Source organism: Notechis scutatus, chromosome 4 (genome assembly GCF_049901735.1).
Source record: "Notechis scutatus isolate UNSWTSFEM ecotype Mainland chromosome 4, rNotScu1.2, whole genome shotgun sequence".
NCBI lineage: Eukaryota > Metazoa > Chordata > Lepidosauria > Squamata > Elapidae > Notechis > Notechis scutatus.
Genome location: NC_142012.1, coordinates 11921653 through 11937948, shown reverse-complemented (window position 1 = coordinate 11937948; position 16296 = coordinate 11921653). Strand labels below are relative to the sequence as shown.

Here is a 16296-nt window from a genome sequence, read left to right as displayed (position 1 = left end):
TTGCATTGCAAACAACACGAGGTAGTGGACAGAGGGGGAAAAGGGCAGGGGGGGGGGGAACTTGCCCCACTCACCCCATGCACCTGGCCTGGCCACTGGGCTACTTCTTTCTGCTTCTTTCTTCTTCTGCTTTTGGCTGCACACAAGGAAAGCAGCAAAAGTCTTTCTTTCTCTCCCCCAAACTCTGCCAGAAATGAGTCTTTGGGACCCTGCAAGGCATCCTGCTTCAAGGGGCTGACCGGCATGACAAGACTCACAAAGACACATTTCTGGTGGAATTTGGGGGAGAGAAAGAAAGACTTCTGCTGCTTCTGCTGCTTTTCTTGCATGAAGCCAAAAGTTTCTCTCTCTCTCTCTCTCTCCCCCCTGAGAACAGAGTTGCAGACAGTTCCAGCTATCCCAAATAAAGAATGATCGATCGGTAGGAAAAACGGAGTGGGGAATTTTCCTTCAGATTTTTTTTGGGATTTTCCCAGGGTCTCTGGTCCGCGGGATTTAAAATTATGAGTTTGGTGGTTCCTGAGGTCCAAAAGGTTGGTTTCCCCTGCTGTAAAGCACTGTGAAGTGGTGTATAAGTCTAAGTGCCATCCACTGGGCACATAAGTACAACATTTGGCTACCTTTATACTGTATTTGTCACTTGGTCTGGTCTGTTCTGTAAGCAAACAATGCTTTGTGACACCTCTTGATAACATTAGGGTGACTTTAGAAGCAGAGTAATGTGAAAGTGCCAAATATCATTACGAAACAAAACAGCCTAGGAGGACCTGTTTTGTTGGTTCAATCTGGAGAGCTACAAGGACAATATCTCATACATTGTTATTGCAAAAATCTGGCCATCACGAAAGTTTTCTATAATTGGAACTGATACTAACTCAATAATCTGTGAGCAGCAGAGAACAATTGATTCAATTCAAATTATACTAGCTTGGATGCCACATCCAATTGTTATCCCTCATTCTTTGTTTGATATTAGCTCTGGCACTCTCTGACTCGGCTGCCAAAAATGTTCCAGAAAGAATGCCTTGTCTCAACGAAGAGACTTTAAGAGAATTGATCGCAGCCTATCACTAAGAAGAGACAACCACAAGAGATATACATTCAATTGCAGCCGATATTTAAAAGTCTGTGATTCAGATCCTTGTCTCTGTTTTCCAAAGTCCAGCCTTGAGTTGTAAAATCCCGTTGGAACTCGCCATGATAAAAATTACACAGCTTCCTGGCTCTATCCCTTATTTTTTTTTATTTTTTTATTATTTTAGTTATTTATTTCTCACCATTATCATTTTTACAAATGACTCAAGATGGCAAATATATCTCAATTTTTGCCTCCAATTTTCCTCACAACAACAGCCCTGTGAGGTAGGTTGGGCTGACAGACAGTGACAGGCCCAAAGTCATCCAGCTGGTTTTCATGGCTAAAATACGACTTTTGAACTCATGGTCTCTTGTTTTCTAACCTGGTGCTTTTACTACTACACCAAACTGGCTGTCTAGATCAGTGATGGCTAACCTTTTGGGCACCGAGTGCCCAATGCGCGGGTGTCCCCCGCGCATGCCCCTGCCGCCCTGTGCATGTGCACATCCCCGTACATGCACCCTGCTTCCGTGCATGAATGCGCATCATCTGTGCATGCCCCCACCCCAGGGGTGGGATTCAAATTTTTAACAACTGGTTCTGTGGGCGTGGCTTAGAAGTGGGCATGGCTTGGTGGTCATGTGACTGGGTGGACATGGCTTGGTGGCATGTTATTGGCTGGGTGTGACCAACTCAATATCACTCACATCGAGACACGCATCTCCTCGCCTGGCCTCTCATGACTGTGGGGATGCTGCAACAGTCGTAAGCAGGGGTAGGTTTCTACCGGTTCTGTCCACCTCTGTAGAAGCGGTAGCTCTGAAGAGCAGCAGACATAGAACCGGTTCTAGGTCTGCTAATGTTTTTGCGCACCCGCCCACTCGGGCTGTTACCTGATCTTTATTTCCTGATTTTTCAACTTCAGCTCCCGAACAAGGCACAGCTGCAGTTAAAAAAACAAGAAAAGAGGGCTGTTTCAAAGGCTGCTTCTAGGCACGCAGCGTGCTAATGATGATTTACAGGCGCACGGCTCACAGCGGGCAGGGAAGCTCGTAAATTCCAAACCGGTAGTTAACCCTGTCGTATCCCACCCCTGGTCGTAAGTGTGAAAAATGGTCATAAGTCACTTTTTTCAGTGCCATTGTAACTTTAAATGGTCCATCCACACAAGCAAAGTACCAGCAAAGGAGGGGAAAAAAAACTCCAGAGGCGTTCCTGAGACAAGAAGTCTAGTCCTGCCAAGAATGTAATAAGGGTTAATGGAGAGGCAGTTTCTGTAAGCAACACCAGAATGTTTCCTTCCTGCTTTCCTTACAGGATTAGGCCAGTAATTTCTTCTAACAACCGGTTCTCCGAACTGCTTAGAATGTTAACAACCGGTTCTAGCGAATAGGTGTGAACTGGTAGAATCCCACCCCTGCCCCATCCCCACACATATGCACGTGTCATCCACCCCCGCGCATGCGCGCACACCTTCCACAGACGCGCCCCTCTGAATGCATCTTGCCCCACCCCCACGCATGCGCCGCAGAGACCCGAAGACCAATTGGCTGACAGGAAGTGAGCACGCGCATGCGCAGCAGAGCTGAGCTGGGGCGACGGTACCTCTGGCACACATGCAAGAGGTTTGCCATCACGGGTCTAGATGGATCGTTTTGATGAAGGTAATTTATCTTAATGGATCATTATGATGAACGTTAAGGACGAAGTATGCCTGTTAAGTATATTGTATTTATTTCCGACAAGTAATTAATGGCTCTTCATTTCCTAGGTTAAGGTTACCCAGACCCCGGAAGGGCAGGCCCAGCCTCATTTGATTAAAACACTGCAGAAAGGAGATTATTTTGGAGAAAAAGCCTTGATCAGGTTTGTTTTAAAATTATTTCTCACTTGGAAACATTCACATTCACTTCTGTTGTTATTTAAAAATTGGAGGAGCTCAAAATGGAAGACAAGATAAGGACATAAGCACCCAAAGTTGAGAAACACTGAATTAATGTCTTTCTTTATTTCTTTTTTTCAAAGGAATTAACTCAAGTGTTTCTCAACCTTAGGTGTCTGAAGATGTGTGGACTTCGATTCCCAGACTTCCCCAGTCAGCATAGCTGCCTGGAGCATTCTGGGAATTGAAATCCACAAGTCTTAAAGTTGCCTGAACTTTAATATTTAAAGTTGCCTGAACTTTAATATTTAAAGTTGCCTGAACTTTAACACCTTTGAATTAACTAGTATTATAATTCATAGATGACTGAAAGCCATCCATGCTACCATTTTCCCTCATGGTCTCTTCCATCCAAATTGTCTATTTTGGTTACTGTACGCTGAATTTTCTGTTTCTGGTAGTTGCAGTTGATGGATTTTTCCAAGCAGTTGCTCTGATACATGGGCACAACAAGCCAATTCTGGACCTATTAACCAACCATACTCTAGTGTGCCTACATGTAGCAGTGAAATGAATTGATGAGATTTTTTGTTGATTTAATTATTTGATTGTTATCTTGCCTTTTTTCATTTCGTGTATACGTAACTCAAGGTAGCAGGCATACATAATATTCCTTCCTCCTATTTTCTCCACAACAGCAACCTGGTGAGACAAGTTGGCTAAGAGACAGTGACTGCTCCATATTCATCCCCGTGGCTTTCTTGTCTAAGACGGAACTAGAACTCACTGACTCCTGGCGATTGGCACAGAGTCATTCAGCTGATGTTGATATCTAAGACAGGACTAGAATTCATGTGATTGCCTCAACCCAGCTGACTTTTATGCCTAAGGCAGGACTAGAACTCACCCTCTCCTGGTATTTGGCCCAAAGTCACTCAGCTGGCTTTCAGGTCTAAGGTGGGACTAGAACTCACCGTCTCCTGGTGATTGGCCCAAAATCACTCAGTCAACTTTCATATGTAAGATGGAACCATTGTCTTATGGTGAGCCTAAAATTACTCAGCTGCCTTTCATACCTAGAGCAGAACTAGAAGTTACCGTCTTCTAGTTACTGGTTCTTTAAAAATTTTATAAAGTCTTGAGAAACATTGTTTTAAACCAACAAAAAAAATATCCCAAAATCCATTTCACTGCTGCACGAATGCATACATGACAATTGCAAGGTCATTTTTTTTTTTTTTTTTTTGGAGAAACACTGCTGTAGAGGAAGAATCAACAATGAAGTGAAATAAAAAAAGCACCACAAGCTTGTGTTAAAATTATCCCTATCAGGAACATTTAACAGCACAGATGTAGAGAACCTGCAGAGATGATGAATTGGTTGTTAGGTGTCAACAGTCCTTTTGAACAGGGGAAACAGCAGGGATAGTAATAATGGGAGGATTTAAACTTTGAAGTGGCATTTGGACAAATAGATAATGCCTACTTAGGTAACAAATTAGCTTGTGTGCTTCATCCATTTTTGTTCTGTAAAATCATTGTTAAAGAGATTTGCAAAGATAGAGCAGATTTTTAAAGATACAATAGAAAACCAAGGTTATGCACAGGGATTTAAGTATCTAGTTGCTTATAATAAATTAATGTGATCCTCCCTAGGCATAGTTTTAGAAGTAATTTTTGTGCTCAAGGGAAACAGACTGCTAATAAGTGTAATCAGATAGTCTCGACTGGCCACAGTTTTGTGACTGAAGCTTCAACAGCGCTGAAAAATGTAATTTCTGATTGCTTTTCACACTAATGACTGTTTCACACTAATGACCCCATGATCATGTGATCAAAATTGGGACACTTGGCAAGCGTGCAACATGGTGTCCTGGGGTTATGTGATCCCGTTTTGAGACCTTTTGACAACCCAAATCACTGGGGAAGCCAGATTCACTTAACAAGCACATTACTAACTTAACTGCAATGACACATTACTCACTTAACAACTGTAGCAAGAACGGTCATAAAATGGAGCAAAACTCACGTAACAACTGTCTTGCTTAGCAATGAAAATTTTGGGCTCAATTGTGGTCGTTAGTCCCGGACTACCTGGACTTATAGGATTATAGCGTAAATCTAAATTCCCATCTGGTCTGTGACTGTCATGCCCCTGGTAGAGACTGACTCTGAGGGAGAGGAGGAACAGCCAACAGGGATTGGAAGTGTGGGTCCGGTGGTTGTGGAGGAGGGAAGGGCAGAGGCCGGCTGAGCAGTCAGAGGAGGACCCAGGCCCATCCCCTCTCCATCCTAGGGAACACAGGGAGGAGAGGATAAGGGAGAGATGTGGTCTATTTGGGAGGAGAGGGCCTTGGTCCTCTTCATGGGCTGCAGCTGTGACAACTGGATAAGAGGACGGACATGCGTACAGGCAAATGCTGGAAACAAAGCATGGAAATATCTCTAGTTGATTGTTCCTCTCTGAGTTTGGTGTCCTTCCCAGTGTGTGTTCTGATATCTGTGGACGTCTTCAAGCTCTTATCTTGCCTGGTTTGTGTTGCTTTTTCCCTTCTTCTTGTAACTGTTTGTGTGGGAGTTTTTTGGCTTCCATCAAGAATATTTGGAGGTAGAAAGCAAAGTGAAGGAATAAAAGGGGTTTCATCTGTTTTCTGTGACTGTGTTTGTTTTGTATCCCCACCCTGGGTCATCACAGTGACTTACTTTTCTTATCTAACTAAAATCAATGGATATGTTTCTGTTTACAGTGATGATGTCAGGTCTGCTAATATAATTGCAGATGAAAATGACGTGGAGTGCCTTGTTATCGACAGAGAGTAAGTATTCTATACCGCCGTCTTCTTTCCAGCATCTCTTCTTATTCACCGATATGTTACATCAAGAATGCAATTGTTCTTAGTTCTCTTCACTTCTTTTTCCTTGCCCAAATTTGGAGGAGGTGGACATCGGGGTGGGGTGGGAATAGCAAAACAGCCAGGCAAATGACCCTTGAAGAGAAGAAGAAAAATAGGTCAGGTACCATGAGCCATGGTTTGCTGTGGTTAGAATGCAGAATGCAGTATTTGCAGGCTAACTCTGCCCACAGTCTGGAGTTAGATCCTAACTGGCTGAAGGCTGATTCAGCCTTCCACCTTTCCAAAGTCACTAAAATGAGGACCCGGATTGTTGGGGGCAAAACGCTGCCTCTGTAAACCACTAGGGGAGGGCTGTAAAGCACTGTGAAGCGGTATATACAGTAAGTCTAAGAAGTGCTATTGCTAGGAGCTGTGGTGGTGCAGTGGTCAGAATGTACTAATGTAGGCTAACTCTGCCCACAGTTAGGAGCTCAATTCTGACTGGCGCAAGGTTGACTCAGCCTTCCATCCTTCTGAGGTCGATAAAACGAGGATCCGGATTGTTGTGGGGGCAAAAGGCTGACTCTGTAAACTGCTTAGAGAGGACTGTAAAGCAGGCGTTGCAAACCTTTTGGACCTCAGGGACCACCAAACTCATAATTTTAAATCCCAGGGACCACTAACTGGTTCTGTGGATGTGGCCTAATTTGTGGGTGTGGCTTGGTGGTCATGTGACTGGCTGGGCATGGCTTGTATGTAAATATTATAAACATTTATATAAATATTGATTTTTGTATTAAAAAATAGAGAGTGCTGTAAACATAAAATTTGCTTGCAAGCAAACTCACAAAATTAACTCACATCACACCATGTATGTAAATATTGATTTTTTTTATTTAAAAAAGAGCAACTTTTACCCAAAATCAGGCAAAGCACGCAGGCAGATTGAGTTGCTCACAGAATCACAGATTCATACAGTGACCTATTGCCATTGGCTACCTGAGTCTGTCACACAAAATTTGCTTGCCGTGAATCTGCCCTGAATAATATAACCTTCAGTCCTAAGGAAGGTTTGGCTCTGCTTAAATGCAGAGCCAACAATCTAAGGACTAGCTAAAAGCAAGAAATGCAACCATTTCCTGCTTTCTAGCTAATCTAAATCTCCCGGCACAGCAGAACAGCTGATGGTTGGAAAAAAGAAAAATAGCAACTTAGCAGGCAAGTTTGCCGGGTAAGGAGTGAGTGGGCGGGGAGGGTATCCTGCGGGCCATGTGGGCAGCGCAGCCTTGTGTTTCTGTGCAGCCTGGATTAATTGCTTTGGGGGATGCTCTGGGGATGACATTTATCTGCGGCCTACCAAAATTTTCTCACGGCCCACCAGTGGGCCATGGCCCACCAGTTGACGACCGCTGCTGTAAAGCACTGTGAAGTGGTATATAAGTCTAAGTGCTATTGCTACCAATAAAGGAAAATATTTGTAGCTTAGGGTTGAAATGAGGATTCGTTGGTGCTCTCTGAGCTTGGTTGTTTTCTTGCAGACATTTCATCACCAAACTAGGTAACATCATCAGTGCTACTCCTAGATTACCTTGTTTGGGTAATAAAACATCAGCAAAAACAACAACAACAACCAAGCTCAGAGAGCATCAAGGACCTATCAATAGATCAGGAAACACCACCCTGGCCTGCATTGCAACATCATGTCGCAAGATCCTGAAGTTGTTTGTGTTTACAGTACATTCTATCTTGTCCTGCAAGTTTTTTTGTTGCCAAGATATGCTTGTGTTAGGGAGTGGGGGGTGGAATGTAATTAAGATCATGATTGATGATGATATCTCTTCTAATCCCATAGATATACTGTGAGGATACTTCATAGGGTTTAAAAAAACCAAAAAAAAAAAAACCTAAGAACATCCAGTTCCCCATTTGGATCATCAAAGATTTTAATTACTGCAGAGTGGGCATGCTTTGGCTGCTTCATTAGTCAATAAAGAAAATCTCCAAAGTAGCAAACATTGAAATATTTCAAGTAAAACAAAAAAGAGGAAAGGAAGGCAGTTTGGTGCAGTAGTTAAAGTTCCAAGATAAAACCAGGAGACTGTGAGTTCCAGTCCTGCCTTAAGCATAAAACCAGCTCTTTGGCTTCAGGTCAATCACCCTAGAAATATTAGAAAGAATGCAACGGCGAACCAGTTTTGGAAACCTCTCCAAGAAAATTGCTGGGACTTTTCGTGGCAGTCACCAGGACTTGAAGGCATAAAAAGGGAGGAAATAAAAGGAAAAACAGGCATAGTTGTTTTAAAAATAGGGGCTACAATAGGAATGTCTGGAGATTCACAGTCATCCAGGTCATAGTTGTCTCAAAGGTACTTTAATAGGAATGGAATGATTCTTGTTGACTGCATCTCCGTTCAATTAGATAAGGGGTGGGGAAATATGGCCCTTTTAGGACTTGTGGACTTCAACTCCCAGAATTCCTGAGCCAGCTAACTTTCAAATTTTAATTGACTTTTTATACAATAACAGAGTTGGAAGGGACCTTGGAGGTCATCTAGTCCAACCCCCTACACCTGTGATGGTGAACCTATGGCATGCGTGCCACAGGTGGCACGCAGAACCATTTGTGCGGGCACGCAAGCCCCAGCCCAACTTACCTACACTACCGGAAGTGCTGAAACAGGCCTTCTTTCAGCCTCCCAAGGCCCCAGAGGCTTCCTTCAAGCCTCTGGGAGGGCGAAAACAGCCTCCCTTGGGCTCCAGAGGCCCTCCAGAGGCTGAAAATGGGCACTTCCGGTATTTCCGGAAGGCCCATTTTTCGGCCTCCTAAGGCTGCAGAGGCTTCCCTTGAGCCTCTGGGAGGGTGAAAACGGCCTCAAACAGGCCGAAAATCAGCTGGGAGGTACGCGCATGCACAGTTCAGGTAAAGGGGTGGGGCGGAGATGTTGCACATGTACGCGCAGGGGGTTGGGGCACATTGCATTGTGGGTGCCGGCACACACTCGTTTTTGGCACCCCACAACAAAAAGGTTCACCATCACTGCCCTACACCATTTCTGACAGATGGCAGTCCAATCTCTTCTTGAGAGTCTGAAGTGATGATTTTAATACAGTGATTCCTCTATACAGTGAAACCATGAAGAACAGTTTAGCTGCTTTGTTGTATTTATAAAGGCAGGGATTTGTTCCTTCAGATATATGGAGTAGACTGACATAACAGGAAATGTATAAATATCTAAGTTATTCTCCAGCGAGCCTCAAGCCGTATTAATAGGATGAAAATGAAAAACAGTGTGAATTTAAAAAATTGAATTGTAACCCTAGCATGCTAGGCAATACAGTATTTTAAAACATTACTCAAGCATTTCAGCAGATGTTACGTCTGTTTTGCGTTGAACTGTACAGTATTTTGGTACTTAATTGGACAACTATTGATTTTACCATGGCTGCATTTTCTGTTCTTTGATCTTTGTTAGCATTTATATGGTTTTGAATTTAATGTTACTGTTGATTATATATCTTCCTGGTAATCTTGTATTTCAAGTGCAACTGGGGAAAAAAATAGCTAAAATAACTTTAACGTGGCCCATTTAGTTTTTCTCAAACCGCTTTGATTTTTTTTTTTTTCAGTCTAGGCAAAGAAAAAAATGATGATTTTTATCAGGTTCTTGGTAGCTGCATTATACAGCTGTTGATCTGAGTTCAGTTTTGTAGATCCCAAGTTGGTTGGGTCTGTGATAGAGTGATAATTGCCTGCAATCTCCCTCACCTTTGAAAGATGCAGTTGGATTGTTCAGAGAATTAGAATGTGCAGTGACTGCTGTGGGTGATTTTCTTTTTAATCATGGCATCACAAAGGCCAGATCTCTGGATATTTTTCTGTTTATTCACTGTACGGTAGCAGCCGCTGATGCTTCTGTTATACTATGACTGTTGTTATAATTGTGGCTGGGTTCACAAGTCATGCTAACTTTGTTTGGCTTTGACTGACCGTATTGCTGAACAGCTGTTGGGCCTTAGTCAACTAAACATAGTTAAGCAAACCATCTCTTGGTTAATGACTTCAGCAACAGAGTGGTCAACACCTGGAACGCCCTACCCCTCTCCGTTGTTACAGCCTCGGCCGCTCACAGCTTCAACCTCAAACTGTCTACCGTGGACCTCACCCCATTCCTAAGAGGTCCTTAAAGGGAACGTGCATAAGTGCACCAGCATGTCTACCGTCCCTGTCTTACTGTCCCTATTTATCTGTATTCACTTCCTTTGTTCGTATCTATACTTGTTATCTTGTACATGTTTGACAAATAAGTAAAATAATAAATAAAATAAAGCCTTAACCCAGCTTTACCCTCAGGGAGATGTGTTAGACTACATTTTACCTTATTGGTTGGGAATTCTGGATATTGCAGTGTACTATATTTGTGGAATATCAAATTACGGAAGTCCTTAGGTAGTACGTTATAAAAAAGGGACAAGTTGATACAAAAAGAAAACAGCCATAGCATTGAGACTTATATGCCACCCCATAACGCTTTACAGGGCACTCTGGGTAGTTTACAATGCCGAAGCATTATTTGCATATTGCCCCTGTTAGGGATATACACCCTAGCAGAACGTGCAACGGCAGTCTAGCAGGCAGGCAGATATGTGAGACAAAACGTTGTAGTAGCTTACACTCAGTAAGACAGATACACTGTGCTAGTTAATCTGGGTCCTCATTTTACAGACCTCAGAAGGAGAAAAGGCTTGAGCTGTCAGGATCAAACTCTAGGCTGTGGGCAGAGTTTGCCTGCAATTCTACATTCTAACCACTGTGTCTCCAGGGATCCCAAAACATGGCTAAATAAATGAAAATATAGGTATCACCTGTGTAAAAGAAGATAAGAAGGGCTTTCCAGATGTTGGTGGACTGTTTTCCAGTCCCCTTCAACAGTTATCAGGCTGGCTAGGACACTTAACATCTGGAAGGGCACAAGTTATACTACCCCTACCTCTGCATTTAATGGAGGGGGGATCTACTAGCAGGTATAATATAAATCAGCCTTCACTAACCCCTATCACCCACAACCTGTCTTCCCCATGGCTGGGCTGGCTATATGTCTGTGGAGATTCTCAATCATCCAGATCATGGATGTCCTAAAGATGCTTTTCAAGAGGAAACTGGACTTTCTTGGGTCCCCCCCAGAACTGAAGAAGCTTCTTGGGTGAGAAGTGAAGGGGGGGAAAAAAACCAAGAAAGTCCAGTTGCCTTTTGAAAAGCACCTGGCTACAGTTTATGGGATTTAAAATCTTCGTATCTCCATAGAAGGCTGCTGCAATATTTTTTTTTTCCTAGCAAAAGGCTCTGTTTTGACTCCCTTCTGTTGTGTTTGCAGAACTTTTAATCAAACAGTTGGAACGTTTGAAGAACTTCAAGCATACCTCGTGGGTTATGTAGCAACTTTGGCTCGAGATGATGAAAAAAGGCACGCTCAGTAAGTCTTCCCAACTGGTTTCCAAAACTGTAGGGATCAGCAATGTTGTGTCAAATTAGTTGGAATTGGAACCAGTGGGCTTATACAAAAATACACAAGAAATCCTACCACCTCGGGTGTTGCTAATTTGGTAAACCTTTTGTCCAACACTTTGAAGCTTAAGGAAATCAACATGCATGGAGCTTTTGTTTTAGCGAACACTTAAGAATGATAGTTAAAATACAAGATTTTGCTTTAATGAATATAAGATGCTGCCCTTTTCGTTCAAATGTTTTTTGGTTCAGCAATGACACATTCTAAACCATCTGTAATTTCATATCTGTGTTTCCATACTGCATGTAAGTGACAATTACTTGGCAATTTTTCAAGCTTCCAACATCTTTTCCATAATTCAGCGTCCTCAGTTCACCTTTCGCTCTTTACATAAATATGTTCAATTTGGATTCCCAGTACAAGAGGATAGGAAACTCTTAAGCACACAGGTCTCAAATGTTTTCTGGGGTCTTGCTTGCAACCTTAAGCCCAGCATCCTGCCAGTCGATTCCCCTAAAACCAAACAGACTCACCTAAGACCAGGAATTTGTGCCATCCCCCAGTGCAGACCCACTGAGGCTGCCAAGAGCCAAGGAAATAAGGAAATCCAGGCAATTTAAATCAACAGAAGGGTTTATTGCAAGCTTAAGCTCTCTACAAAAATCTGAACTACTAATGGCCAAAGGAAATTAGCGGTAGATAAGAATCAATGGAATTCAAGGCTGGTTGGACTTAGATCTCTTGTGAGCACAAAGGGACTCGAGACTTTGACCCTTCCTTCAGGCTCAGCCTGGACACCTCCTACAGAGGCTTCTATAATTTGGTTTTAATTCTAGTAAGTGATCCACAAATTCTTTTTAAAACTCCCATTTTATGGGTTACTTTATCAATACAGTGCTTTTACTCTTAGCAAGCACAAAACATGTATATTTCCAGATATGAGCAATGAACTTGATTCCCTATAATCAAGATCATTTCGTGCTGCCTGCTAGCACCATCCCTATTGGAGATGCTGATCGAAACCGCGGAGATGCGGCCATTCTTCACAGCAATTATAGATGGAGGGAGGACCCCCAATTTTAGGCCTGAACAAGATGCTCACCTGTGACCACGCTGGGTGGCAATTCTGGGAAATGTACTTCCCAATAAAGGAAAACATATGTAGCTCAGGGTTCAAATGAGGGATCCTTGGTACTCTCTGAGCCTTGTTTTCTTGCAAACGTTGCATTGCCCAACTAGGTAACATCATCAGTGCTAGCAAGGAGTGGGGCTTGTTCTCAGTTTGTATTCTACTTCCCACAATGTACTTGTCATTGATTTGGAGGGCAAAACCTTGAAATAATCAATTGCCCAATCAGTCTGGTTCTTGTTTCAGTCCTTCTGATTTTAATCGATTGCAGGTAGTCCTCAACTTACAACCATTTATTTAGTGACCATTTGAAGTTATAACGACACTGAAAAAAGTGACTTATGACTATTTTCTCCACGTACAGTAGAACCTCTGGTCACGACCGCTTCTGACCACGACCAAATCAGGTTCTGACAAAAAAATCCACAACATTTTTGAATCGGGTCACGATTCAAAAATTGGGTGGCGATCAAACACAGCCACGGCCGATACCCTTCCACACCATTTTTTTTTTGGTAGGTGTATGCGCAGTCAGTTTCGCTTCCGGTCACGACCAAATCCGGTTGCGACTGAAGTTGCGGAATGAATTATGGTCGTGACCAGAGGTTCTACTGTACAGCTATTGCAGCATCCCCCAGGGTCACGTGATCAAAATTCACCCGCTTGGCAACTGGCTCATGTCTATGACGGCTGCAGTGTCCCAGGATCACGTGATCCCCTTTTGCGACCTTCTGACAAGCAAAGTAAATGGGGAAGCCGGATTCACTTAACAACCATGTTAGTACCTTAACAACGACATGTTTTGCATGGCAAAATAAAATTTCGGTCTCCGTTGTGGTCGTATGTCAAGGACTACCTGTATTCTATTGGTCTGAAAGAAAGACAAATAAGCACTCAGAAAAAAAACGAAATAAAGGTTGGTTTTCCAAAATCCTTTGATTCTTGCTTCATTGCTATAAACTCACAAAAGGCCCTGAGACAGAGGTGGTATTCAGCAGGTTCTGACCAGTTCTGGAGAACCGGTAGCGGATATTTTGAGTAATTTGGAGAACCAGCAAATCCCACCTCTGACTGGCTCCGCCCCCATCTATTCTCTGCCTTCCAAGTCCCAGTTGATTGGCTGGGTCTTGCTTTGTTGCTCTGCACAGGAGAACGGAGCTGGAAAGCAGGTTAGTGGGGTGGGGAGGGAATGGGATTTTGCATCCTTCCTCTGCCATGCCCATCAAGCCACGCCCACAGAACCATTAGTAAAAAAAAATTGAATCCCACCACTGCCCTGAGAGCTATAATAAAGTCGAATGACTCTTCATTGAACAAATTACTATTTCAGGCCACGGATGCAGACACACCAGGGGGAGAACGCAATTGATATTTAACGGCTCAGAAATGCTGCTATTTTCTCAGGACTTTAAATAGCATTGTGGGTGGCTCCTGGGGTTCATTTTCCTGATTTTTGACATCCTGAGGGGGAAGGAAACCTTGTAAATTTATTTGGACTGCTTCACTTTTCCTTCCATCAGATTTTCTTTTAAATGGAAGATTTGCAACTCCTTTTTCACCAATTAGTTCTCTTAAAGTTTTCTCACTTTTTTTCCTACTGCCAGTACGGGTCGTCCTTGACTTACAACGTTGATTTAGTGACTGTTCAAAGTTACAATGGCACTGAAAAAAAAGTGACTGATGACCATTTTTCACACTTAACGACCATCGCAGCCTCCCCACAATCATGTGATCAAAGTTCAGACCCTTGGTAACTGACTCATATTTATGATGGTAGCAGTGTCCCCGGGGGTCACATGATCCCCTTTTGTGACCTTCTGACAAGCAAAGTCAACGGGGAAGCCAGATTCACTTAACAACCATGTTACTGACTTAACAACTGCAGTGATTCACTTAACAACTGTGGCAAGGAAGGTTGTAAAATGGGGCAAAACCCACTTAACAAATGTTTTGCTTAGCGATGGAAATTTTGGGCTCAACTGTGGTCATAAGTCGAGGACTACCTGTATTGAATTCCCTATTGAACAGCAAACTTGCATCTTTGTGATAAGTATCTTCGAATTCAAGGCCACTGAAAATACCACAGGGCAATCTAAGCAATCCGATTCTGTTGAGTTAGATCAGTCATGAAGCCGGCTTGTGACAGAAACACAAATCAACTGACAAAAGACACTCTCCCTCCCTTTGTGGGATATCATTCAAAGGCAAATTTGCCTCAGGCCCTGTCTTCTTGGTGTAGCATAAACCTTCTGCATGATGCCTTGAAGGATCATATCCCTACACCAGAGGTGGTTTTCAGCAGGTTCTGACCAGTTGTGGGATTCAAATGTTTTTACTACCGGTTCTGTGGGTGTGTCTTGGTGGGCATGGCAGGGGAAGGTTACTATAAAATCTCCAGTCAGAGGTGTCATTTGCCGGTTCTCCAAACTACTCAAAATTTCCACTACCGGTTCTCCAGAACTGGTCAGAACCTGCTGAATACCACCTCTGATTCTGACCGGTTCTGGAGAAGGTGAGGGTTTCCCATTCTTCCTCCTTGAAACACAAGTTGAAACACAAGTTGAACTGTTATGCTGCTTGCCCTGTCTCAGAAAGAAATAAATGACGAATTATTTCCATGGTTTGACAAGAACATAAAACAGGTGTGTCTTGTCCAGGTAGACCTCCACTTACAACAATTCGCTTAGTGATCAAAGTTATAACGGCACTGAAAAAAGGGACAGGATCATTTTTCACACTTACGACCTTTGCAGAATCCCCATGGTCATGTGATTCACGTGCTTGACAACTGACTCACATTTATGACGGTTGCAGTGTCATGTGATCACCTTTTGTGGACCTTTCAAGAAGCAAAGTCAATGGGGATACCAGATTCACTTAACAACCATGTTACTAATTTAACAACTGCAATGATTCACTTAACAAATGTGCTAAGAAAAGTCGTAAAATGAGGCAAAACTCACTCAACAAATTTCTCACTTAGCAACATAAATTTTAGGCTCCCTTGTGGTCATAAGTTGAGGGCTACCTATAGTCACTAGGAGTTGAGCTTGACTTAAAACAGATCATCTTCTTTTAATGACCCTGTAATCCCTTGCGAGTTGGAGTCTAGGCAACTGAATGGAGCTGAGTGTTTACTGGCTGGATGCCCTTCCTGTCGCCAATGCAGAGTTTTGTTCAGCAGATAAATTCTCATTGTGCCCAGAGAGAGAAATATCCGCCTCTAGCTAGGATCGAAGTCCTAGCCTCCTTATTGTGAGGCAAGAGAGCCACCTTGACTTAAAACAGATGTTATCTTTTAATTCAGAAACATCCAGTTTCTAAACACTTTATCATCAGACACCTTTGATTCAAAGCAAATCCCAGGCATTTTCAGAAATTGTTTTTCTAAAAGCTAACCAACCATTGCAGAATTTCTCACTTGCCGACTGAATCAGACAAAGCATCCTGATAGGTAATATTATTTTTTATTATTACTTTAATGCAGAGTCTCTTTCGTGGATCGGCTTCCTCGCAATGTCTCTCTAGAGATGATTCAGTTGAAAGAAAAGGTCACCCAATTTCCTGCCTCCTGCCCTTTTGAGCACCTGGAGATTGTTGCGACTCTGGGTGTCGGTGGATTTGGAAGAGTTGAACTTGTAAGAATTTCACATTTAAGCATTTGACTTGGAATCGGGAGGGGTGATTTGATAAAGTTTTGTGCTTCGGTTGTCTAAGTCTTCCTTTCTTATGATGTTTCTTTTTTCTTTGTCCCTTCTCACAAAATTCTTCAAAGTTTTAACAAGCCTCTTTTGTAAATTTAATAAAAGAAAACTCCCCAGATCACGCTTTTGGTTTGTTATTGGTATCTCTTTTAATTCTTAAAAATC

The 16296-nt window shown here is 42.8% G+C and overlaps 1 protein-coding gene across 3 annotated transcripts in view; it reads left to right on the top strand.

Annotated features, from left to right (window-relative positions):
• The window catches only part of PRKG2 (protein kinase cGMP-dependent 2), a 79988-nt gene that overhangs the window by 46589 nt on the left and 17103 nt on the right, over positions 1 to 16296 (top strand). For all 3 annotated transcript variants that reach the window (XM_087962753.1, XM_087962754.1, XM_087962755.1), the window contains 4 exons: positions 2850 to 2944; positions 5708 to 5776; positions 11167 to 11265; positions 15915 to 16065. In XM_087962753.1, coding sequence (XP_087818879.1) covers positions 2850 to 2944; positions 5708 to 5776; positions 11167 to 11265; positions 15915 to 16065 — 414 coding nt within the window. The remainder of the gene's footprint in view (positions 1 to 2849; positions 2945 to 5707; positions 5777 to 11166; positions 11266 to 15914; positions 16066 to 16296) is intronic.